Raw genomic sequence first — 26,241 nt, 5'->3', positions numbered from 1 at the left:
AAGGCAAGAGGTCCTAACCTGAAGTCCAGAGACCTCCTAAAGACTTCAGGGTGGGGGAGCGGGTCTTGTTTTAGCAATAATTGTGTTTATGGACATACTTGCATTTTCCTCTCCTGGGGAGAGTGTCCATAACTTTTCATCAGATTGTGAAAGGGGTATGCAATGCTTTAAAAGTCCGAGAACCACTGCTCTAGGAGACATGCACAAGCCTGGATGGAAAAGCCAGGGCTGGAGAGACCTTCAAGATCAGAGTCAACACTTTAACCTGATATTGAGAGTCCAATGGTCCTCCAGGCATTATTTCTTTTGTGATAAATGGACGCAGCCAGTGAGAGGCTTCACTCCATGAGGAAGTTCTTGGTCAATATACAAATATATAACACACAAACCATTTTCATTTCCATCTAACTTCCACTCGCATTTTGTCTAGGGGTGGAGCCCCAAAAGACAGCAATTTTAAATATGTGGAGCAAGCATATGATTCTCCCCATGTTTTCTCTCTTCAACACAAGGCTTGAACACTCCCATGCCTTCTATCATTTCTCAAGAACGCTTGAAAATAAGGGGTTTTTAAATGATGCTATGCTAAGATTCATCGAGTGGTATTTTTTATTTCTAAAGCAATTATACTGGTATCTGGTAGTCAAATAGAGACCTCCTTGACTGCAAGCTCCTCCAGGGCAAGGATAACATCTGGATCTTCCCTGTCTTGTTCTTTCTTGGCTCAGCACAATGTATGGTGCACGCTCAGCCGAGGCTTAGGGAACTAAGCTGAATCATTCATCATTTACTGTTCCACCAATATTCCAACAAATGAACTGCAACTTCCCAAACTATCCTTCCTCCTGAATAAACTTATCCATTGGTAACTTTTCCTCTCTCCATCTTTTCCGTCCTTTTTCCATCTATGCCTTAATTTGGGGCATAACTTCTGGTCCTCATACCACTTTCCCTGTTTTCATTAGACAATTCCTTTCACTACCATAGTTTGTGTTCTCACCCATATGCCACGAAATTTGTGTCTCTGGATCTCTTCTTTAGTCATTAGACTTGTATGCCCAACTACCTGCTAAACCCTCCCCATGCAAAGATGTTCACCTCACTCAACAGGTCCAAAGCTAAATTCTTTATCTTCCGACCAACATCCTGCTCTTTCTCCTTTGTCATTGATCCCAGTAGGTATAACCCCATCTATCCATGCTATAAACCTGAGGACCATCCATGACACCTATCTCCCGCCTCCCCCAGACATCCAATCAGTCATCAAATCTTGTTCACTTTTACCGCTACATAGATAAATCTCTCATTTTTCACCTTAGTGATTGCTGCTCTTGTTCAGGCCCTCCCAGCTTTAAAGAGCTCAGTCAAATCACTTCTCAGGTAAATTCCACGAGAATTGAGGACAGGAACTGGTCGGTTTTGCTTGCCATTGCATCCTACCTATCAAGTCCGTGCCCAGCATTTGGCTGGCACTCAGGAAATGTTTGTTGAATGAACGAACGGCTCCCTACTGCCTATAGAATACTACAATCAGGGGTCCTTAGCCCTCATAGAGTAAGCCCTCACAGTCCACCCCCTGAGGACCATTCCTCAACTTGTTCCTTGTGCTCTAGCATGTGATTTCTGACAGATATGTTCTGCTTGTCCCTCCAGGCCAATCGTCATCCTCTCCCACCACCACCCCTCCTGGCCCCAGCCCCTAATTACTTCCTACTTTCTAATTAAGTTCCAGCTCAGATAACACCTCCCCCAGGAAGCCTTCCCTGATACACACACACACACACACACACACACACACACACACACTTCCCCAGGATGCACACAAAGCACCTCAAGCACACTTCTATCATTTCACTCCCATATTGTTTTGTGATGACCTGTAGAATTCTACACTACAAATGTTTTAAAGTACTGAACTTTATCTTATGCATCCTTATGGCTTCCATCCCAGGAAAGTGTCCGTAACACATTAAATACAAATATATTTCTGAATGAACAAAGGAGTAACTTAAGTGATATGTAGAGGGCTTCTATGTTAAATTATCATCTGATACTGTGATCTCCAATATTAAATATCATAAAACATCTGAAAAAGATTTGTACAACTTAAAAATATCTCATACACTTGCATTCACACAAACACATACCACCATAAAAAATATATATATATATATATATATATATATATATATATATATATATATATATATTAGGGGTGCCTGGGTGGCTCAGTCGGTTAAGTGTCTAACTCAATTTTGGCTCAGGTCATGATCTCGGGCTTATGGGATCCAGCTCCGTGTTGCTCCCTGTTCCATGTGGAGTCTGCATGAGATTCTCTCTCTCCCTCTCTCCCTGCCTGTCCCCCTGCCTCTTATATAAATAAAATCATATACATTTATATTCATATATGTATATAAATATAAATATAAATATATATATATAAACTCAGTTGCAGTATAGCACAGCCAAAAGAAAGGAAATGTGAGGGTAGCCATATCCCAACTTGAAATTTGGCTGCACCACTTACATGGTTTTCGAGAAGTCACATCTCCCCTAACTCTTGATACCCCAATCCATAAATAGGGACCAAAAAGATTTCTTTGTCAATCACATTTCAACTAAAAAATAATAATAATCCTCTATAGGCATAACATATGTATATTTCCAGGCATGCAGCAAGCACTCAATAAATGACAGCTACTAAAGTTTGTAATGTAATGACATAGGTTGATCCAGTCAAACCTGAAATATCTACATACAGGTGTATTCAGTTTACAGACCTTCTGGAAAGAATAGCTAACCTGAGCTGACTCCGTGTGCAGTTTGGTATGCCTTGGGCCACCTCCCAGCTGGTGTGTGCTCAGGGAATGCACACTGATCTTATTTTCACCTTCAAATAACATGATTTTACAGGTGGTTTGCTCCTCCCCACCCCATCAGGTTTAATTTGATGCCTAATATTTAGAAATCGCTTTACAGTATACAAAGCACTTTGACATATTTTCTCACTTGGTCGTTTATCACATCAGTATGATGTCAGAATCATTTTTTCCCCAGATCAAAAATAGTGGGGTTTTGTTCTTCAAAATGTCTACCCTACCAGTCCCATTCAAAGAGGTAGATAAATGAGAGTCTGCTGATCTTGACTCTGAAGAGGTCAGCTAGCAGCTACGTAGAAATTGAGGAAATAATCAGAGGGTTCAAACTGTGAAGCTGGTCTATTCACCTATCCATAGGGAGTTTCCTCTTTGGGAAGTACATTTACTTTTTCAAACCACCAGGGTCTCTTTAGCAAATGATCTCTCGTGGCCTGAAAGAGCTGGCTCATGTCCCAAAGTGAACAGTGCAGTCCCTCCAGACCAGGGGAGTCCCTCCAGAGCAGGGGAGTCGCCAGTCCACGTGGGGAAAGCACCCATGTGCCCGATGCTTCGGTGCACGCACGCTCATGTTCCCACACCTGCACGGGCTCTACGGACGTCCGCACCCACGGGTATGCCCTTGTCCGTGAGCCATGACAGACGGGCTCGCTGATGGCCGCCATCACACACAGCCGGGGTGGCCACATCTCATTAGTCCCCTCCCCTAGACTTTTCACTTCTGTCTCAACGGTGTCTCTCAGGATGCTTAAAGGCACAGAACTTCAGCGGAAACGATGCCTTATATGTTACCCAATCAATGATGCCATCAGAGAAAAGGGACCAGAGAGATCCATACACAGAGAGGGGAGGAGAGAAGGGGTCCAGGTACTGCTATACTAGCGGATACACGTTTACCAGGGTGCACTTGAAGTTGAAAAACTGGAAGTCCTAGGATTTCTTTCTTTATGAGTTATTTAAAGTCTGGTAGGCTAAAAGCGCTATTTAAAAATCTTGGTGGCCCCCATTTGCATTTGCTTGATAACCCAAATATACAGTATAAGCATTCAACTCAATCAACCACAAAGAGCCCCTACACTTTGCTAGAGCCCTAGGTAAACCCTGTTCTCAAAACTAGTCCTTTGAGGCTATGTCTATCCAACTTCAAATTCGGGTCATTCAGATTAAAAGTATAAAATTCTTTACACAGATTTCCAAAAAAAATCCCTGGAAATCATTAAGCAAATTCATTTAAGTATGGCAAGTTTGGGCAGTGCCTTTTTTTTTTTTTTAACACAGTGAAACTGTCCTCTTACCCTTTAAGCTTTTAGATATTTTTAAATACCAGAAGCTCACAGATTAATACTTGAGTGAGCCCACAGGCGTGGATTCAGGGGCCACATTAAAATGTGCTTGGGAATGGTCTGGAAGCGAAACCTTTTCTAAGTCCACACTCCATCCTGCTGAATGATAAAGTTGGGGAGGCGAGTGTTGTGCTCGGTGAAGACTGCTGGTGGCCTGAGGTGTCCCTCAGGGTGGCCCAGGCCGGCTGCAGGGAGGCCCACTCTTCACGAGATTACCTCCCTCACACAGTTCTTCCAACTTTCTCCTTTGACTCTCCTCCTTTTTCTCATTTCCTTCCCTCTCCCCGCCCCCACTCCTTCTCCTTTGCCAAGTCTGTAGGCCTGCCAGGGTGCTTGTTGAGCCCCTTTTTAATGCCGCGATAAAATGTGCTTATTACTAACCCACTTAGCAGAGGCCTGACGGGTAATTTTGGTGACTCAGGGCAGATGGTAAATTAGGGGTGAGACAATGGAAATCCAGCATCCCCACTCAGATTCTGCGGCTCTCACCAAGACACCACACTTCCCCTTCCAGCCCTACCATATTTGCCATTGTGAACGTTTAATCTAGGAACGCATCTCAACGATTATCCAATTATCCCTTAGTTATGGTGCTCACCACGCTGGAGCCAGCCAGTATCCTCACACATGGCATAAGGGTGTCTAATTCAGCATCCCATAAGGTAGACTTCTGAAAACTTCCTAAAACTTAGCAACTCTGATGTACTGCTTTAAATATATATGTATGAATTTATTTATTTAGATATACACGATCGTACAACGGTAATGGCGGGTAGTTTGTGAAGGCAGGGACAGCGTCTGTTAAATGGAGTTCCAGATTTCCCACTTCTCACGTACCACAAATAAAACCTACAAAAATGATCATTTTTCAAACACTGAATCCTCTATCTCTGTGTAATGAGGCATGTAGAGAGGAGGAGAAGAATTTTTGTGCTTTTTTGCCTTTGGTGAAAATTCTCCCAGGAGTAATTTCATCTTTAAATGAAAAGTTTTGTATCAGGTGATTGTATGAGCTCCAGGAATCCCCGAAGCCTCAGGTTCAAACACGGGGAGAGGCACCAGTGCACACTCACGTGCACACTCACCACTTCCGCACACACAGCAACCTACACACGTCGTGTGCATGAGGAAGAAGGCAAAAGAATGTGGAAAGGAACTAACTTTAATGTTTTTAATTATGTTGTGATGAAATTTAAAGCAGTCTGGCAGTCAGATGCATCTTTAAAATCTACCAGCCCTTAACTATTTGCCTGCTCTCCTGCCAATGCCTGAGCCTAGCTCCCCTCCTCAGGCTCCAGGGCTGGTCGCTGTGGCAGGTGTGAAGGCAGTGGCCTATAGAGGCCACACCCAGTACACTGGGTCACTTTCCCCGTGCTCCTTAAGATCTGACTTTCACAGCCTGATACCTTTTAGGACTCAACTCTGACACTCTCAGGTCATTACTGACCTGCAGAGCGGAATTAACTCATCCACGACATTAAAAATGAAATCGACAAGGCTGAGGAACAAGTCTACAGATATAAAACACCACCTGAAATATTCCAAAAGCATTCCTTGTGAAATCCACACAGCACTGATACCTGTGGTCCAATCTGTCTACTTCGAGGACCGAGGCTAGTAGCATCTCAGGGTGACCCCCCACCGTGATCTCGGAAGATAACACTGATTCCTACACGGGGCAGGTGCACTCCAACAATAACATGGGAAAAGAACAATTACCACAAAGGGAAACTACTACCAAGGGATAACAAGCAGTTTTACCCGTCTTATAACTGGAAAGTAGATGAGTAATTTAGAAATTATTCAGGTGCCCTGAATGTTCAAATTCTACTAAACAGTTTGTTGCGGAGAAAAATCTCATGAACGGAAGAGACAATAAAGCCTTATTACACTAGGAATCTTAGTAAAAATACTTATTTATGTTTCAATAATCTCTCCTTTTCCTGTGCTATTGTATTCTGGCTGGCATGCAATTAATAAAAGTAAACCCTTATATTAAATGACTAACGATTCTATATACCTCTACTCCTGCAATACCTGTGAACTGTAATTCAGAATTAAAATGTTTAAACAAACAAACACTCTAATCCAACCGGCACCACTGTATCTCCAAATATTTGTATGTAAATATTTCAAACCATACTCCTTATTTATCTTCTGAGAGCTTTCTGCTGAAATTCAGATTATTTTCTATCATTTCTATTTAGGAGTGACAGAAGATCCATAAATTATATGCCAGTATTACCTGATGTTATAAAATCCCTTTTGTAACATTGCTTGCTTCCCAATGTTTTATTTTACATTTGAAACTCAGTATTCAGTGCTCCTCATTCTGCAAACAAATTAAGATAAAATAAACCCAAAAGTGTCTTATATAAAACAACTTCAAACCACAAATTTTCTAGGCAACGATCCTAGCAAAAAGAACATCCCGATAATGCAGAAAACATTGTATCCTTAGCACGAGTAGATAATAAGACCTTGTAAGCAACTGGCCGCTAGCCATGAAGCAAATTTGCACTCAGAAATGTAGAGAAAAGTACTCAGCACGAGATCTGCACAGAACTATTACTTGAGGCTGAACCTGAAAGCGCCGCTGTAGTGATTCTCTGTACTGTCTCAGCAACACGACTGAGTGCCCAGTCTTCTTTTACACTAGGAGGAAGTCAGAATAATAGTGACCCCACCTAGTAAGAATGAAAAAGACATTTTCCTTAAACTCTTTGATTATAAAAGGGTCTATAAAATAGCACCTCATTAACAACCACCCTATCTTCCCTCCCCAAATCAAACTCAGGCTGCTGAAGATTGGGTGGAATACAAGGGGATAAAATATCATTCACTATGCTGCTTATTTAAGGTTTCGGGTTTTAAATGCTCTCCATTCATTCACATTTAGTTGTCACAGTAACTCCACGTGATGGGTTCTTTATCCCCATGTTACAGATGATGACACTAAGGCTCACGGCGGACAGGGCCTTATCCTCTCCCAGCAAAGCCTAGAGTCAAACACCAGTGCTCTGGCTCTAAGTTATATACATTTTATTGAAATACTCCCAGCCTGAGAGGTTGTGTAACTAAAAGTTACAATCAGTACACTTAATTGCTCTTTCTCTAGTGTTTCTGAAATCTCTTCCACTTCTAAACTCTCAAATCAGAAAATCCACAATTTTGACATGAGAAGAAAAAAAAAACAAACCATTCAGCCAAGATGTATTGTTGTTTTTTTTTTCCTTATAGCATTATACTTTGAACAAAAGAATCATAGAGATTTACATTTACCACTGATTTCCACCAACAATTAGCTACAGGGTATTCTCTAATTTCCCTGTGGTTTTTTCAGAAGCATTTCCAGCTTTTTATATTTTCAACCAACTTGTATTTTCAAAGTATCTGTCATTCTTCAAGGATTTTTGAATCCTTGAGCTCTCTCGCTCTCCCTTTCCTTCATTATTTATCTTTGGTGAAATCATCAGAAAGCTCTTTCTCAAGGCATTTTGAAATTTAATTTACATTTCTGATTCTTAGAATGGCCAAGTTCTCTATATTTCAAGTCACTTAACTGAGGGATCAACCAAGGTGGCCGTCAATTCGAGAAGCAGGAGTCTCAGTTTTACTGTTGGTTTACTTTTTAAGGGATTCCACTTCATCGGAATGCCATTCTTCAGCCATATGCAAGGCTATTATTCTGAGGCTGTTCATACTATTCTAGCAGTTATTGAGTATGTGGAGTATTAGAAGTATACTACAAGTGAAGAAAAGCCCCATAATTGATTTCTTAATGTTTTATTCTCCTCTTTTTCTACTGGCACGTTCTTTACATGCCCTCAATAAATATTAAACACTCAAACAACTCACTACTAGGGTGGCAAGCAAACCTTCAGAATGTCGAAACAGAAGAGTGAAGAACAATGCACCTAATTGAAATGGCAGGGTAATTTGGAAAATAAAATTGAGTTGCTGCAAATTCCAAATTCCAGAATAAAAATGTTTATACTCGCTCAAATGCAGATTGTTACTGGCTTTGAATAATTATCAGAATAAAAAATACTTGAACACCAACAATACACTTGATATGCATAGAAGCAGCACAGTCTAGATGTCTCTATTATTCTGCGCAAGGAAGTGCAGGACACAAGGAGTCTGATATTTTTCTTGGTGATTTTGTTATTGAACACAGCTTACAAAATCCCCAAATGTGGTGAAACAATAGGCCAAGCTACCAAATACACAACTAGCATTAAAATTTCATGGACAATATTCTTCAGGAAATTGTAAACACATTAAGGGACAAAGAAGCACATTGAAAGAAATGAAGGGGTTAATGTTCTGCTCCTCAGTATCTTTTTTTGTCCTCAAACATATGAATGTATCACCAAGACCAATGTGAAATGTAAAGTTCCTGATTCCCTTTGGCAGAAGCTAGAGCCAAGAAAACTATGACAATTAAAATGAAAATGGAAAAACGCATGTGCGTCTGGAATGATGACATACAAACACGTAACGGAGCTCTAAGAGACGACACTTATCTGCACACTGAGGGTAGCCCTATTATCTACTTAGGGTTATGCCATTTTGGGTGGAGATACTGCCCATCTCTCAAAGATAAGTTCCATATGCTCTGTATAGTTATAGCATATTTCCCATAAATAATGTATACAATAGACTGTAAATAAATAATACATTTATCTGAACTGTTCAAGAGCGAAGGGCAGAGTAGCTACTCATGAGACTGAGTCTCCTCTGAATGAACAATTTCAAATGAAAGTAACGTTCAATGAGGAATTACCACAAAGTTCTTACACTTAAATATTCTGACACGGGGGTTTTAAAATGATTCCAGATCTGGGTGGGAACTTTCAAGCCGATGTTTCAACTAAACCCAAAATACCCAATTTAATTTTACTGTTAAAGTTTCTATTCTGATTGCAGCATCCTACCTATGTGCTGCAATTTTTAATTCTCTCTCTACACTACTGCTTTTTATAATCAATAAAATAACTAGACTTAAAATGTCATGCATGAGATTTTGTCTCATGAAACACAGTGGCTTTATTTTTTCTTCCCTGCGAATAACGTTTAACACTGCAGTGAACAGAAAGGAAGGCTACCTTAAAAAAAAAAAAAAAATCCCCCCCAAAGCCCACCTGCACTGGTTAGTTTGCTAGGATTTTACACTATAAAAATTATGAGTCCCACCCTCAAAGAATCTCCCTTTGAAGCCCTAGAGACACACAAACTATTTCCACTTCTTGTAAATGGTATAAGTAGGCCTTTAGAGCATCAGACACTGTACACCATTTAGTTGGAAATTAAGTTTTCAAATCGCTAAGGAATAGTCTCTGAATAACAGAAAACACTATAGGTCACAGTTAATTATAGCTTGTCTATCAAATTAAGTTAATGTTCGAGAACACATCCAAATAGTTATGGAGACATTAGGAGGAGTTTTATTGTCAAAGAAATTCTTATTCATTCAGCTTCTAATATTTTTTTTTAAAACAGAGATAAGCCTTTTACAAGTTGGGATGGCACAAGAAAACTCTGGGTTTACATCAAATTGCTCCCTTCATTGTCCTTTTGATGACTGTGTCGATTTCATTATAAACTTCATTTTCCAGAGTTTCATAATAGTCATAAACACACTTCACTTTAAAGAGTTTCTATGGGACATAATGTGAATGCAAATGCAGAACAAAATGCAAATCGTGGAGGTCTGGGAACAAATATGGACTATCCGTTAAGAATACAGTCGCTGAAAATAAACATTTAGGCCTTAAGAGGAAGAACACAAAAGGCCTGATATGAATCTTTATATCAAGTATTCAGAGCCCTAGGGAAGGCAAACAAGAACAATAGTTTTCAGTTTTGTTCCTAATTGTAAAGCACAGGCTGGGAATATTTGATGACTTTGGTCTCTTCTCATTCCTGTTCTAAAGTGAGTCACATTTTTCATCTTTGCAGGAAAATAAACCCACGTGTGGGTAATAGCCCACAAGGTACTCAAACAGGGAAATGAGACCTAGCAAACTAGTTTAAGTTCAAATCTCAGGCCTAGGAGGTTTACCAAACAGTGGCAAAGAAGTGATTAGAAAGAAAGAACCAGAGCCCGACTTTGCTAAATAATAACCACCAACCCAGATATTTACAACTAATAATAAACACGCTACCACGTGGTGTTGTAAAGTATAAGGGGAAAATCTAGAGGAATGGGAATTCGTCAGCACTAATTAATTCCAAGTTATGTGTTGTCCGGGAATCATTCTAATATCGCTCAAAATGTTAATTATCCACCTACCACGATTTTCTATATGAGTCAAAATAACATACGCTTAAATCCATTGTAAAATAAGACTTTGTATTGTGTCAAAATAAAATAAAAGTAGGGAGACTAAGCATGTTGCTTAAACTTGGTAAACTCATAAAAAGTCATGGTGACTTTAAGAGTATTACTTAGCAACCTTATTAACAGTAACAGCACTTCCTTTCTGAGGAAAACTACTATTTCATTTAAGTTTTTTAAAGAACCACAACATTTCACACTCAAGGTTCTTTACCTCATGATTATAAATCCTACTAATTGTAAATGGAGTCATGAATAGTACCAGTGGGAGAATCAGTTATAGAAATGTGTTTTTGAGGATTATAAATAATATAGAATTTATTTTTACAATTTATTTATCCTCCATTAGTTTATGGCATACACAGTGGTGCATATGTCATGGAAAAGTGATAGCAGGATTATTGCATATCTTGAAGAGAGTTAATGACTTGTCCAGGCTATAATTTGGATTTAACTGTATATACTCGTGATGCCAATGAACAACAGGTATATAATTCAATAAACATAGAACTAAGCTTTTTTTTCCATGAGAGAATAAACTTTTAATGGTATGTTTTAGTCAATTTTAGGAATTCTTAACAAGAAGTCCAGAAATCTAAAACAATTTCAAAAGATTTGCACTCTTCCATTTTCCTTTAACAAGAATGTATTTCCTAGATTAAGAAATGCTATCTGGGAAAAAAAATGTGTTCAGAGAGAGTCTAGTAAAGTGTTGCCAATTGCTTTAATTCTGCACACATGAATGCATTAAATTGATTGAAACTGGATTCTAGTGACAAATTTTTAAATGACTATATTCTTGCTTATTTCACATGGTATCCTTTGTACCATTTATTAAAATGTCAAATTCACAAGTGTGGGAAATCCAGCAATTTGCCCAACATAGGTATACTTCCTAGAGAGGCTGCTTGAAGACTCCAAAAAGCTCTTGCAAATTCCTATACCCCTGAAATCATGGCACTTTTAATTAAGGATATGGTGAGAATGTCCTTTTATTTTTACACTACATACACGCACTCAACTGCTTGAATTTTTCAAAATTGATTTTATACACGTAAGGTTTATTCACAAATATTAAAGATAACAAAATACCCGAACTTTTACTGGATCCCAAAAGTCAAATTTTGGAATTATTATTAAAATTCAAATTGGAAGACTGTATTTTGTGTTTTAGACTCTAACTTTTCAAACAGGTACTCTATGCCGATGGGTCCTACTGAGAGGGACCACCAAGTCGTACCTGATTTACAGCAGTGTTGTTTCACTGGGGATTTCGGAAAACTTTAAGTCTGACATCTGACAACTATCAGACACACAGTCACATATATTTTATTTTTATCTATCTGTAAAAGAATACTTTCCCATAGTCTTGGTGTAATTTTTAAATATTAAATAATTAAATGTTTTGCACTCAGGAGAAATGACCAAAAAAATCTGCTTCAATTATAATGTAAATTCAAGTAATACTTTGATACACATATGACAGCTATCATAATCCAAAAAAGGCCACATAAAACATTACCACTGCAAACATTTAAGACTGTGTAACAAAAATGAATGAGAATGGTATCAGTTTACTATCTTTCAACTATTTCCCTGACAGTGGAGTCAAATAATGTTGAATTATACACCTTCTTACAGGAAGTCTTATTTTGTGTTCATTTTTTTTTTTTTATCATTTCCCTGCTAGTCTCTATAGGAATTTGGCAGTATGCCGACTTTCCCTTAAAAGTTTCTGTATACATACTTGGGCTGTGTTTGATGATTAAATGATCATTTATTAAAACTTAAGCATTTCACATTTGTTTGACATATTTACGTTTCATAAGAAAATATTGTTATTGCAATGGAAAGCATAACATCACCAATACAAAAATACTTCATTTGAATTCATGTTGACAATATTTTCATTTATGACAAGTGTCTTAATATAACTTGTTATGCATTCTTCACAGTATCTCCCAGTCTACCTGCGAGGGAAGGTATGCTAGTTTTACTACTGTAGGCCTCGTGTCAATATTTTAGCCTATCTGCCTGACCTTAATAAGCCTGTTTCTACCATGGGGTCACAAACAGTCTTTGTTTTTAAGAGTATGGAGTTTTTTCTGCATAATTTTCCTTCCCTCACCCAGCAACAGCTGTGTTTTAAATCTTTTGGACTATGACAAACATTTTAACATTTAAACATACAAGGGTTTGAAAATATAATGATTTAAAACTTGTTTATTTTCAAAGTTGAGCAATTATAGCATTATATCTGTTACTTTTTTGAAAGCAGTGCCCACATGTTACTCCTTTTTCCCCCCTTCCTTCCTTCTGCTCATCTTCCTCTACTATGTAAGCTTCTCCATGTTTTCTTATAAAAGTCTCTAAGTTAGGACCAATAACAACAGTGCACACAACCACTCTATATATTTCCAAATCATGAGCAATGGAGTCATTCTGGTTGGAGAGGGATTGCTATTTGAGTGACCTACTGCTGCAGAGCTAGTTAAATCACTGAACAACAGTTACCGTTAGGGCTTTACTTCATACAAAGTAGCATTAGTATCATTGCTTTCCATTAACCGTGGAACTCGCACTGGGGGACTTTCACTTGAGAGAGAGAGACAGAGAGAGAGAGAGTGAGACAGAGAGATGCACTATGAAAAGGGACTAACTTTTGTAGTATTAGCATTTAGACTTAACAGACATTTAACAATGTAATTGATCTCAACCCATCTGCATATACTCTTCACTTGCTTACCCTAAAATGTTTTTTAAGCGCCCATATTAGGAATCAATACATCCCTACTCTGAAATTCACACACAGATACACACTAAAAGCCAATCAGATGAAGAGCACACTTACCTTGATGAGCACTGAGTAATATATAGAACTGTTGAATCACTATATTGTACACCTGAAACTATCATAGTGCTGTATGTTAACTCTACTGGGATTAAAATTTTAAAAAACCCAACCAGAAAGCAACAATAAAAACACACCTGGTAAACAATTAAGTTTTAATTCAAAGGATACTAAGCCATAAAGGACCCAGAACGAACATCCCAATTAGCCAATGTAGTGACAAGCAGTCAACACCTTATTATTTAATCATTAAAGAGAATCTTGCCATAATTTCCCTTCACATATTTCAAAAAAAAAAAAAAGGAATTAAGAGTACGACACAAGGCCCACAACAACAATCAAAGAGTAAAGTTAGATGAATCTAAGACCCCCATTGATGCAAGGCCTGTGGACTGAGAGTTTCCAAGACAAAGGCATTAATTGGGACCCTGTGAAGTATTTACAATTTAAATAAGACGTGTCCATGTGTAAGCATTTAGAAACAAACTACCTGACAAAGGGACCATTTTCCTGTCTCTTGCTGTTTGTGGCCAGTTTTCTTATTGGATGAAAACAAATTGCCTGCATTTCTAGTATTAGTAAAATACCCAGTGGCCTCATCTATTTTTTTTCTAAAGCAGCAGATCTGATTCATCAAGGACACTAGGCTGTCCCTTGCCCTCCCATCCCCCTTACCATAACACCTCCCCAAAAGAGAAAGCTAATTCTTCCTTGGAAGCATCCCTACCCAAATTTGCAGGGAGGGGGCGTTTTCAGTCAAGTCCAAGTTCAGTTTTAAGAATTCTTTAACTCAAAAGATGCTTTAGAAACAACACCCCGCACTTTTAAAATAAAGCAATCGCCAGCAGGGTTTTCCTAGCCCACTTGGGAACCAAAGCTCACTGGCCCAAGGCTGCCCCGGATCCCAGAGGCCCCAGGCCTGGCGCTCTCCAGCCTGGCCCCGGAGGCCGATCCTCCTCCCCTGGGAGTTTTAGCAGCACTTGGCATTTAACCTGCCTGGCGTGCGTGGCTTTCTGGTTCCATCTCCTTGAGCCACATTACTTCTCCCCAGATGTCAGGCACAAATCTGGATTAACATGCAACAGGGCGCCCTGTGCAGTCCGCCAGCCCTCGCCCAAGAGCTGTTAAATGCAGATTCAGCTGAGGACCCCCCGGAGAGCTGCTGTTGAATAAAAATTGTAATCCAAAGGGACCATTTCTTTGCCTCCCGCTGCTTGTGGGAAACCGGGGCTGGCGCCCTAGCACAGGCCCAGCTAGTCCGCGCTCGCTACGAGCAGGCGTGGCCACCTCGGGAGGCGGCCTTAGGGTCCGGAGACTCTTCACTCCTCTCTCTCCACTCTCTGGACCGGTTCTTGGAGTGGAAAATGCTTAGATTCAAGGAGTGGCGAGCAACGGACAGCCCTGGGAAGGAAGACTTCATTCGACGGCTCCTTCTGGCAGCGAGACCTAAAGTCTAACATCTGGGCGCCCAGGCTCTTCCCCGCCTAACCCCTTTTGACGCCCGCAGTTCCACCTGAACCCCCCAAGCAGGCGTCCCGCCTCCTGACGGGCCCGCTTCCTTCTCCACTGACAACCAGGCTCAACCCTCGCCTCCACGCCTCGCACCAAAGTTCCTCGCTGCTCCGGCTCCCGGGGCCCAGCCCGGCCCTCGCCCGGAGCGGAGGCCCGGAAGCCCCAGGTGCCCCTCGCTGCCCCCAGTCTCCGGGCGTCGGGAGCGTCGGTACCCAGCTGAGAGCGAGGCCGTCGGGAGAGGGCGCCCGGGAGGCCTGCGCCCGCGGGAGGTGACTCTCAGGCCTGGCTCCTTGAGGTCTGAGAGTGGAAGTGGGCGGGAATTGGGGGGGGGGGAGAGAACATACAGGTTGGGGGAGGGGAGAAACGAGATTACGGCTTCTACTAGTGTCTTCATCTGATAAAAATTAAAAAAAAAAAAAAAGGCATCGCTACGAGGCCAAATTGATATCCGCCGACTTAGCCCTCCGGGAAACCGGCTGGTATCAAAGTCGTCGATCCTAGGTCCCTGCGCGGGTGGCAGCCTTCGCGCCCTCCAAGGGTAAAAGTAAAATAAAATAAACCGTGCCGCCAGCAGGCCCTAGAGACAGAGGGGTTAATGAGCTAACCAGGACCAGCGCTCGCACCACACCTGAAGCATCCAGTCCCGGAGAGTACCCTCTGCGGGGGCTCAAACTGGCTGGGCCACATTCGCAGACAGGTGGCGAGACCGTCCTTTTTGGGCCCAGTCCCCGGGGCGCCGCACTAAGGGTCCAGCGCCCCCAGGGACCTGCAGGCAGGCTTCAGTCCGAAGAACTGGCGCCCAGCGGGCGGCCCTAGTGCCTGGTCTCTCTCTCCCCACTTCCCAGAGCAGGGGACTCCACTCCGGGGCGAGGCTAGGTCCCGCGTGCGCCCCGCGCTCCCAGCTCCCAGCTCCAAAGAGAGCCCAGGCACACTCGCTCCTGGTTCCCGGGAAGCGGACAATTAGGAAAAACAAACTTGGATTTGCTGCCCTCCGACCAAGACCTAGGTGAGCTGAAGGGGTCACGCGAGTGCGCCCACGCGCATTGGCCAACAGCGCCACGAGCCCAGCTAAAGCTGCGAAGCCCACCAGTAAGCGGTGGGGGCGGGATGCACACTTCTCATTTTTTAGGTGAGGGAGGAGGAAAAAATGCGAATTTTCATCCACTACAATTGCCTACCAATCTGCATACCTCAAATTAAGGTAACTGTGTAACAAAAGTTTACCGAAGGAGTAGGGAGAAAACTCAATGATGTTATATCAATTTTATGTCCCCCCCCAATAAAACCCATAGCTTTGGTCCTTTATCTTTGACTTTAATAAAATAATGATTCGTTGAGAAAATGGGGTATAAATCTTCATTTTGGAGGCAATTAAAGTGTTGATTTCATTCATGCCCCTAAGCGATTCTTGTAATTTGCTCAAATAGCTTTATGTACCCAGCACTCCGGAGCTCTTAGAATCCCATTTTCTAGTTAGGCTTGTTGGATTACAATTTTTATTCAACAGCAGCTACCCAAGGGTTCCTCAGCGGAATCTGCATTTAACAGCTCCAGGGCGAGGGCTGGCGGGCTGAACCAGGCGGGAGTCCCGGCAGCCCGCAGGGCCGGAGCCGGGCCGGGAGCCGCCTGCAGTTTTCCCACCTCGGCGGGGCCGCACAGGGATTGCGCAGACTGCCTGTTCTGTACACCCGTCTACACTGCCGAAAGTTTGCAACTTGCCAAATCATAGTAAAGAACCGGAGCATTGGCGTTTTTAAAGCTCAGCTCTGCCTGCCCTCCACCGCTCTTGGGGAAAGGAGGAATTCGGCCTCTGTCGCGGAATTACCGAGAGAAATCCAAGCTGGGAATTTATTTTAAGAGGGTGATGTTGAGAGGAGAAAACTTTAAGATGACACCAAGACCCAGGAGTCGGGCACTCCTGCAAGGACTCTACAAGATAGCGGCTAGCCAACAGTGATCATGGCAGCGCTTGCAAAGGAAACTCCGCAGGACTGGCTGTCCTTTGGCTTAACAAAGGCAGGCTGATCTCTCCCCCCAAGACGGAACTCACGTGCCAAGTCAGAAAGAGAAACAACTCTAGGCCTTCACTTATGTATGGAGAGGCCAGAGGAGACCCGCAACCCAAATCTCTACTCGCGTTGCAGCAATTCGCTACGGAGAGCTGTCCTGAGCCCGTTTCATCTCACCCGCTCCTCAGGTTTTCACTTTCATTGCATTTTTGCAACTTCTTTGGGCCAATCCAGGGACGCAGCGACAGGAGAGAGAGAGAGAGAGAGGGAGGGAGAGAGAGACAGAGAGACAGAGAGAGAGACTGGGAGCAAACAGTGGTGTTAGGGTGAGAGAGCGACAGAAATCCCCCCCCCAGCAACTCCAAATAAAAGTCGTCCCCACTTAGCAACGCCGCGGAAGAAGGGCCTGGAGGGAGGACCGGAGAGGAGGGGGCGAAGCAAGCAAAGGCCGGCCGTTGAGAGCGAAGGCGGCGCGAGGTCCCCCACCACCACACGGAGGGAGTCGCCGGGGTGCCCCTGACGCTGACACTTCCACAAGCTGCCAACCCAGAGGGCCCAGTGCACGTACCAGCTGAAGGATGAGTGGAAAGGAGGAGGAGAAACGTCCATATTTATCTGTTTTTATAACCTCGGCCTGGTCTTATTTTTTCTATTAAGTACAATAAAATGGGCGAGCTTGCAGCGAGCACTGCACAAAGCAATGTTCAGTGAGGTCTAGAAGCGTTCGGCCGAGGAAAACTGACAAGACAGGCTAATGAACCGTATAGACAGGGAGAAAATAGCCAGCATTTGCTAGATTTCAAACCCTCACTGTCTCTCTTAGACCACCTATCTTGGGTTTATTCCTAATAAAATAAGAAATAAGCAGACCCTACACTTTTCTTTTCTTCGAAATAGAAGGGGAAAAAAATGCTCCAGAACAAAGCCCTGCAATCAGAGGCGGTCACTGGCAGTTAACACTCCCATTATTATAGAGGGTAAATAAAATAAAGACAAAAATTAAAAGCGACAAGAAACAGGTCAAGTTTGCAGGCAAAGCTTTTACAAGCTCATCTCTCCAGGTCGAATCCCAGAGCCAGCCTTAATGAAGCAATAATAGCCACATTATTCAAAAATTTTCATTTCGATGGAAATGTATCTAAAAGGGACTTAATCATATGCAAATAATAAAAGGAGGTGGTAGTGACCCAGCAAGCAATATGCATACAGATTTTTTTTTCTAAGGATGTTGAAATTGAAAAGCGCGTACCTGGTCGGTCAGATTTGCTGATCTTGTTATATCTTCACTGTCTGATTTTGATCCTCCTTCTCTGTCGTCTATCACCAGATCGATAGGCATTTTCCCTTTCAAACAGCTAATGTACCGGTGGCAGAAATTGTCACATAATTCGTGTACCTACATTATGACAGAAATAAAAAAATGGAAATATAATCAGGAGTGCATAAATGACATTGACAAGTGCAAACCACCCCCCTTGTGAGATCCAAACTTCCAAATAGGGAAACACAGAGCAATTGTCCTCCAGAGACCCCCAGACGCATCCAGAATTAGGAATAACTTTCTTTTCTTGCAAAATAGAGATATCCCAGAAAAATGACAGTGACAAGATGATTCACAGGCTACAACATATTCAACACCCGTGTTAAATTCATCTGCTCCCAGGGCTGTGGCCATTAGAGAGGTGACCTGCGTGGGTGACATTTAAGGTAAACTATTTAATTTCATCCACTTACTTTATCATAAGTCCTTTTCCAATGAATCTAAGGGAAAACGTGAATATATATATAATAGAGATCTCTCTCTCTCTCTCTCTCTCTCTCTCTGTCTCTCTCTGTGTATCTCCAAAGGACCAGTACTGTGGTGGCATAGGATATATGTCAGACAGCCCAAGTCCTTATAACATTTGTAATTAGGGATTCTACCCATAAGAAGCATATTTTAGGATACTTTTAAAAAATAGAAGAAAATCAAATTGCCAGTACTCATGATATGAAAAACACCTACAGCCACAAAAAAAGTATCAAATTGATTTTTTTAAAAAAGGAAAAAGAAATCTTCAAAATATTTAGGTATAAGTGGAGCGGTCTCTTACAGGCCTCAGGCATCACTGACATGCAAAAACTCACAAGAAACCCCAGTGTGCTTGCAATTTAATGTTAGTTTGAATTACAATGCATTAAGTTTTTATTGCTGAGATTTATAGAACAGCTAGCAAAATCATGTTATCCCACACCCTTTCTTGAGTGTGAAGGTGGGGTGTGTGCAGGATTCACAGATTCAAGAAATTGACACAACTATCAACTCTGCTTTGTCTCTGCACAAGGTTTAATATGCCTCCCCCACCACCTCCGCCAGACTCCCTGCCCACTCCTCCTCCTCCCTCCGCCTCTCCTCTGTGTCTGACCTGCCGCCGCTCTCAGACTGTCTTCCAGAAACTCACCAAAACTAAACAAAACTCCCTCACCCACCCACCCAGAGGTAGCAAAGAAAAGGGGGAAGAGGAAGAGAAGAGATCACAAAGGTATAACCTGTGAAGCAAACTCACAGCAGCATTCTAAACATCAAGAGAGATGCATAGAATTGCAACTATTTATACAAAGCCAGCAAAGTATTAAGAATGAATACAGGGCTAGGGCATTTAAAATGCCCATTTTAGTGGCTGAAATTGTAATTAAACTGCAAAGAGAAATGGACGCTAAGATTGGCCTTGACACTAATTACCAGAAAGAAAGACATTTATGCAAATGTCTCAGAAGCCTGAACTTCAGCCATTCAGAACCCTCCCCCCACCCCACCCCACCCCACCCCCTCAAGATTGGGGGTGAGGAGAAAGCAAAAGGAAAAGAGTCTAGAGAAATTACCTTCTCTAATTCCAACAGATGAAACCTTAATACTTGTATGGCTTGAATCATCTGCAAAGATACAAAAAGAATGAGCACCCTATTCCTAGTTTGCAGAAAATTGGCTGTCACAGCTCTACCATTTCCAGCCTATCAACCCCCCCCCCCCGCCAGTAAATAGAGTTATTTTGATTTATGACAATAACACTAAAACTTAATAGCAGGGACTGGGTACCATCTAGAGGTTTATACTTCTTAAGGAGGAAAAAATAGCTAAAACAACAACAAAGCATCTAAGTGGGGATCGTAAACACTCTCCTCTCCCATGGCTCTTCCCCTTCTCAGCCCCACTGCCCCCACCCCACCTGAAAGGGCCACATCCCTGGACTAGAATGTTCCTCGCAAAGAGTGCACGGAAAATATTCCAAATAGTCCCCAAAGTGTGGCTTTTCACAGTGCAAACTTTCTGCTGCTTTCCGCACACCTTTCGGGCATACTGGTGCTTTGGGGGCTCTTGCCCGGTTGCTGCCCTGGTGACGCGACTTTGAGGGCTGGGAAGTCCGCAAAGTTTAAGCACACACGCTGACAGGCCCGGAGATAAATCCCCGCGCTGATTAGAGCTGCGCTGCCCGGCTGTCATAAAAAACAAAAGCTCGCGTTTCCCCGCGCCGGCTTGCCCGGCCCCTCTCGAGATGAATTTATTTCCCCGGGATCTTGTCCCGGACCACTTGTCCGTGGACGGAAACGTCTGCAGCCGCCTTGCAGCTACGGGAAGACCCGTCTCGAAACCTTGGGGCTCTTAAAGCAAAGCTGGGGACTTGGGGGGAGGGGTGTTGGGGGGAGGGGAGTAAGGGGTCCGCTCTTACCAAGTTATCCAGTTCTGGATTAGAAGAAAATAGAGGTTTTTCTGCACGAATCTAAATACAAGTGAGGAGAGAGGGTGGGGGGGGAGGAAAGAAAGAACATTTGAAATCTGGTCGCCTTCCTAGTTTCTTGCCTCATTACCCTGTCGGGGGCAAGATGTAACCTCCGGGAAGGGCTCGGTGACACCGAGTTCGTCCCGCGCAGGAACACTTCAGTGTGAATCAAATAAGCCAAAAAGAAGCCCAGAGCTCAGGGTTACTTCTGCCAGTAGCTATGCGTCTAGAGGACGCTGCCCTGCTCGCCAAGACCAAGGCAGCTACCGCGCGTGGTGCTTGTGATTTTATTTTATAGAGTGAGCTTTCTGCGTTAGGTTATGAAGCGTGAGTTGGGAAGACTATGGGTGATTTTAAGTCGTCCGCAGACACTCCTATGGGAGGAAAATCTCAGGGTAGATGTCACAGGCATGGCTTACGGTGGACTATTTACTGGTTACTTTTGAAAATGTGCTGGGTGGGGGACTTTCTTTCTTTCTTTCTTTCTTTCTTTCTTTCTTTCTTTCTTTCTTTTTTTCTTTACTTTTTAAACATATATTTTGCTGACCTGTTTGGCGAACACGGCTATATCTTCATTGAATGACTCTGACGAGCAGACGTCCCCGCCCGCCACCCCCGGCTCGCGGGGGGTACAAGTAGCTAATTCACATTTCTCAAAAATCAGTGCTAAGAGAGGGAAGAGGGGGTGTCTGCAAGAAAATACAACAGTCACAAACAACACAATGGTTAGTCCCGAGTCAGTGAAAAAGGCGCCCAAGAAAAACAGCCAGAGGAGCTCGAGGCAGGGACCCCCTCTCTGATTTTGTCATCTACTTTTTTCCTCCCTCCTGCCCCCCAGGGGACTGCTCACCTCCCCTTCCTCCTAGGGCTCCGAAGTCGGAGGCCCTTAGCCACGGACAGTATCTGAGGATCGGTTCAGCATATCTGGCCGGAGAAATTGGTAACATTTGCTAAGAATAAAACCCAAGCGGTTCCAGCAGCCATTTTGAATTAAGTTTCCCACCCCGACAAGCCCTCGTCCCTCCGCTGCGCATCTAGGACCTGGTGGAGAAGAAAGGCGGTGGGCGTAGCGCTTGGAAAGGCTCGCTCAAGTGGGCTCCTCCAAGGCAGGCTCGCAAAGCCCAAGACTCGGGGGATCTTGGTGGCAGGCGCTCAGCTAACTTGGGGAAAGGACCTCTATGGCTGCAGGACCGACTGTCAGAGGGCTGCACCTACCGATCCCAACCCACGGCCCTCGGAGAGCAGGAAGGCTCCTCCTCAGCTCCCTGCACACGTCCCTCCCTTAGCCAATGGCCCCCACTGCCCCCAAAAGAAAGTTCCTTCAAATGTTCCTGCGGTAAAGCCTTTCATTTTTGTCTCTGCGGAATGGCAAAGCAGCTAGTATTGCGAGGGGCCTAGATGTCGCTTATCTCAACCCATTAAAAAAAAATGCTTCTACTAACGCTCAAGGAGGTGTCTCAAGTCTTTTATTAGCTCTCACAGCCCAGCCGGGAATTTAACAGTTTGGGGTCCTTTTCAAAGCGTCCCCAAATGTTCTGTCCCGGAGCCTAAGCCATTTGCAGTTAACGCTGCGGAGAGAACGCTGGGATTGCAACAAGCCCATCGCACAAGGGACCAGAAGATAAAGCAGAAAGGGTTTTCAGCTGGGGAGGGTCTGTGTTGCCTGATTTTTTTCAAAAGAAGAAACAAATAGAAATAAAAGTTGCTGCAAAGTAAAACGAGGTCCCCAAATTCATGAGCACACAGTAGGCACAAGTGACTTTCAAAGGATTTTACCAGCCCTGGGTCAAACCGACTGGCCTGGGCGAACACCGTGTAAACCACAGTCTGAAAACAACACCGGCCTGAGAGCACCCCCACACCTACTTCCAAATCCTGCAGGTTTCGCCTTTGAACACAAAGTACTAAAACGGCTAGAAGTTTCTTAATGTCTATAACAATTCAGAGCGAGCTCTCTCCCTGCCTATGGTGGTCAAACTCCCTAAATGCAAAGCATGTTCCCCCTTGCCTGACCTGCAACTGTCCTCCCTTGATTTTATTGTGTGGCGGCCGAGCCAGCATACGGTTGCTGAGTAAACTTAGCAAGTCAGAACAATCAGTGGCTTAAAAGATTTTCCCTTAAACTAAAAGTTTCGTTCCAACACAAAGGCGCCTACATTTAGAAATCCCCAACGCTCTCCCAACGAACTCGAGCAAGCGAGGACTCCAACCCGCTGAGCTACAGAGCCGGGGTCTGAGAGGGGACAAGGGACCTTTGGCAACTTCTCCTGCAGGGTGACCCCCTTCGCCCGCACGGCCTCGGAGGAGCTGGGTGCTAGGCAAGCGCTGAGTGTGTGTGGAGATGGGGGGCATCCGGGATGGCAGGCCGCCCCTCCAAATTCTCCATGCAATGCAAATGAAAAGTTACCAAATAGTGTACCTCCAATTCATAGAGCTCTGGCTTTCCTTTTACCAAAGGCACAGGGAAATAGAGGAAACATCGCGTCTCTACTACTTAACCTGCTGCCCATTGTACCTACCCATAAATGGCATCTTTATCTCTCTTTAAAGCGTCATTGACGGAGGAACCCATGCTGGGGGCCATGGCGTTGGTGTGAGCTGTGTGCGGGTACTGATGCGAGTGTAGAGGAGGCCCATGGTTCAGGTGGTGGACCGGCTGCATGGACCTGGCCGCATGCGGGTCCCCATACATCGTGGAGGGGATGCCTACTCCATCCATGCCCCCATAATGGGGTAGATCGTCGTACTGCATGACAAACAGGAGAAAACAAGGTTCAGAAGGCCAGGCGGGCAAATGGGGAGACGGCAGGGCACCGAGCTTATATAATGTCAGTCCAGCTGGGTCCTTCAACCCGGAATTCAGTGGCCTTGCATCTCTAAAGTTGAGATTTCTTATTTTAAAAATGATTTCTAGAGTAAAAATTCTAGGATTCTCTCTAAGACTCCGCTGGGATGAACGGTCTTGCCCTAACTTGTGTCCCTATCAACTAGTTCAGAAATTCAGGATCCTTTGGCAAGGAAGGAAGGAAGAAAGAAGGAAAGAAAGGGAGGCATTCTCCCGGAGGGCGGAAGGTAAAGCGTGCATGTCTCTAGAGGAGGAAATTCAAAATCACAATAATAAAACGTGCCAGGACAGTGCAGCAAACCCGCCTAGTTTCACAGCCCCTTCCCATCAGGGGGAATTAAAAAAAAAAAAAAAAGTTAACGATGGGAACAGCTAAGCTAAGCACATGAATTCAGACAGGCTTCTCATTTTCTTTCTCTGCCAGCGTGGGGTTAGGCAGTCCTGCAAGACACTGCATTTCCTTTGCTTTCCAAGACAAACTCTGCTAAATTATACAAAACTAACTGGCTTCCTTGTAAGTGAAACTTAGAGAAACGTAGCTTTTCATGTTTAGAGCTGAATTTAGAATTGGGCAATTTCCCCTCAAAGTCAAAGAAAATCTATAGTTGGAACAGTTAGATATTCTATTTTCTCTACTCTAATGAACTTTCCCCCCCCAGACTAGAAGTCAATGAGGCAAATGTAACTCATCAGGTGTAAATTCAGAAGCAAAGGCACATACAACCCCCATCATCTTTCTTCAGAAAAACTACTTTCATATTGATTGTCATTATTTTTGTGTGCAAAATTTAGCTATTTAGAATTTTCTCCTCCTTCATTCCGGGCAAGTTATTTTCCCAAGATTTGGAGGCGCCGAGAGTGAAATGATTTTCAAAGAAAAGAGGAATTGCCACTTTCATCTCCTTAAAGCCAGAGGTGTGAAAATAGTTTGGAAGAACGCTGACATTTGCCTGAACCAAAGCAGTAAAGAAAAATGTGTCAGCCTAGTAACTTTCTTTTGCAAACAGGGCTTTGAGGGCCAGGACACAAATTATGCAAGGAAGGCTTTTTGTAGACCCCCCTTTCTTTTAAGAAACTACCTCAGTTGGGTTGTCATTGTCTCACTTTACTCTCACTACATTTCCATTCGAATAGGAATATTGGGGAAATTAGTATTGCATTTTTAAAGTGAGTAGCTGTGTGCTTAGTATCCAATTAGTGCAGGGCTTTTCTAACAAAAACTTCCAAAGTATTACCTTTTATAAAAATCCATGCACATTAAAATCACTTTTAAAAGATGAATGTTTTCCGACCACCAAAGCCATTGTACTATGACAAAGTCATTTGCTTAAAAAAGCTAAATACTTCTAATGATATTAAAAGATGAGCACAGTCCACAACATATCAGAAGTTTCTAGCGGCTTCATTTACTTTAAAAATAGCTTTAAACTTCTGCTCCCTGAACACTCACATTATATAGCATTAGGTATCTAGCGCTTTTTGTTTTTGTTTTTTAAACAGATGATTGCCCGAGCTTGTATTTTTATTTATATAGCTGCTGGTTAGGAATCTATAGAAAACTTGATTACTTGAATTAATTACATGTAACATACATCAGTCTACAAATGCACTGAATAAATTCTCTAGCTTTAGGCCACAGCTTTAGGAGCCTCATTCAAAAAGACAGAGAAAAAAAGGAAACTTTTTAGCAGTGTCTTTCAGCCACGTTTCAATTTAATCTCACATTTGAGTTCCACAATTGTTTTTTAATACGTACCCTTTGCGCCATCGGCCTCCCTGGCTCCCTTCCTACTTCAACTTCTAATATATCCTCTTTAAGGCCAGTGTGAAAAGAAACAAATAAGCAAACTCCCCCGGAAAAAAAATTTTTTTAAAGCACGACGAAAAATCCCTTAACGTCTCCAGCAACGTGAGCTACTGGTCCCAGTTCTTCGGTCTACGGGACCTGAAGCAAAGCGCCCGAGTCACTGAGCATAAAAGCGCTCCGTTTCCAAGACAGCAGCGGGGGCAAAAAAAGCAGATCTTCTCTCCCCCAAAAAATCAGTTTAAAAAAAAAAAAAAGAGCGCCCCTCAGACTCAACTACCAAATCTCATGGCTTTCTGCCACTCCGGCTGTCAATCACAGGCGAGGTTGTCAACGTGGTGAATGAATGATCATCCGCTCTGTCTTCTTCTGGTCAGAACACCTCAAATGTTAATATTCAAATGCACAAAGCCCTAGCGCTCGCTTCCCTTGAATCAGTCCTAATTCCTAATCAGTTTCTCTCTTCTCTCTCGCTCGCTCTTTCTCTTTCTCTCTCTCTCTCTCTCTCCCTCTTTGCAACTGCTGCACTGGAGGGAGATTAGAGGAGGAGGGTTAAAAAAAATGTCTGTCTGAGTTTGTCTTAAAGGAGCCACGATCGATGCTGCCCGCTTGCAGTCCCCGTGCGTGTGTAAAGTGTGTGTTGCACAGGCGGAGAGGTGGATTCCGACCAGAATGCTAGAACCCGGAAGTAGTGGTGGCCATAACAGGTCGCGTCTTACACAATGCATTGGGCTGCAGCAAGTAGGCTTCTCTGCAGGGGTGGGTGCGCGAAGCGAGCTCTGGCCGCACTGGAGAGGCAGAGAGGCGCTCCATTAAATCGCACGCCCAGGCACAAACACCCACACACCCAGGGCACACGCGCACAAACGCGGGCAGGAGCCCCCGGCCGCAGGCTTTATT

The 26,241-nt window shown here is 43.3% G+C and overlaps 1 protein-coding gene across 2 annotated transcripts in view; it reads right to left on the bottom strand.

Moving 5' to 3' along the window:
• The window catches only part of MEIS1 (Meis homeobox 1), a 132,129-nt gene extending 106,103 nt beyond the window's left edge, over positions 1-26,026 (bottom strand). For both annotated transcript variants that reach the window (XM_045788123.2, XM_045788126.2), the window contains exons 1-6: positions 25,294-26,026; positions 23,212-23,438; positions 21,240-21,381; positions 20,642-20,692; positions 19,797-19,847; positions 18,184-18,330 (exon numbers count right to left, since the gene is read on the bottom strand). In XM_045788123.2, the coding sequence (XP_045644079.1) occupies positions 18,184-18,330; positions 19,797-19,847; positions 20,642-20,692; positions 21,240-21,381; positions 23,212-23,438; positions 25,294-25,305 (630 nt within the window). In that variant the 5' untranslated portion in view covers positions 25,306-26,026. The remainder of the gene's footprint in view (positions 1-18,183; positions 18,331-19,796; positions 19,848-20,641; positions 20,693-21,239; positions 21,382-23,211; positions 23,439-25,293) is intronic.
• Between the last annotated feature and the right edge of the window lie 215 nt (positions 26,027-26,241).

The sequence above is a fragment of the Ursus americanus genome, chromosome 7 (assembly GCF_024610735.1).
Source record: "Ursus americanus isolate L20-20 chromosome 7, mUrsAme1.1.p, whole genome shotgun sequence".
Taxonomy (NCBI): domain Eukaryota; kingdom Metazoa; phylum Chordata; class Mammalia; order Carnivora; family Ursidae; genus Ursus; species Ursus americanus.
Note: the sequence above shows the minus strand (reverse complement) of the source record. Positions and strands in the feature narration are given on the sequence as shown.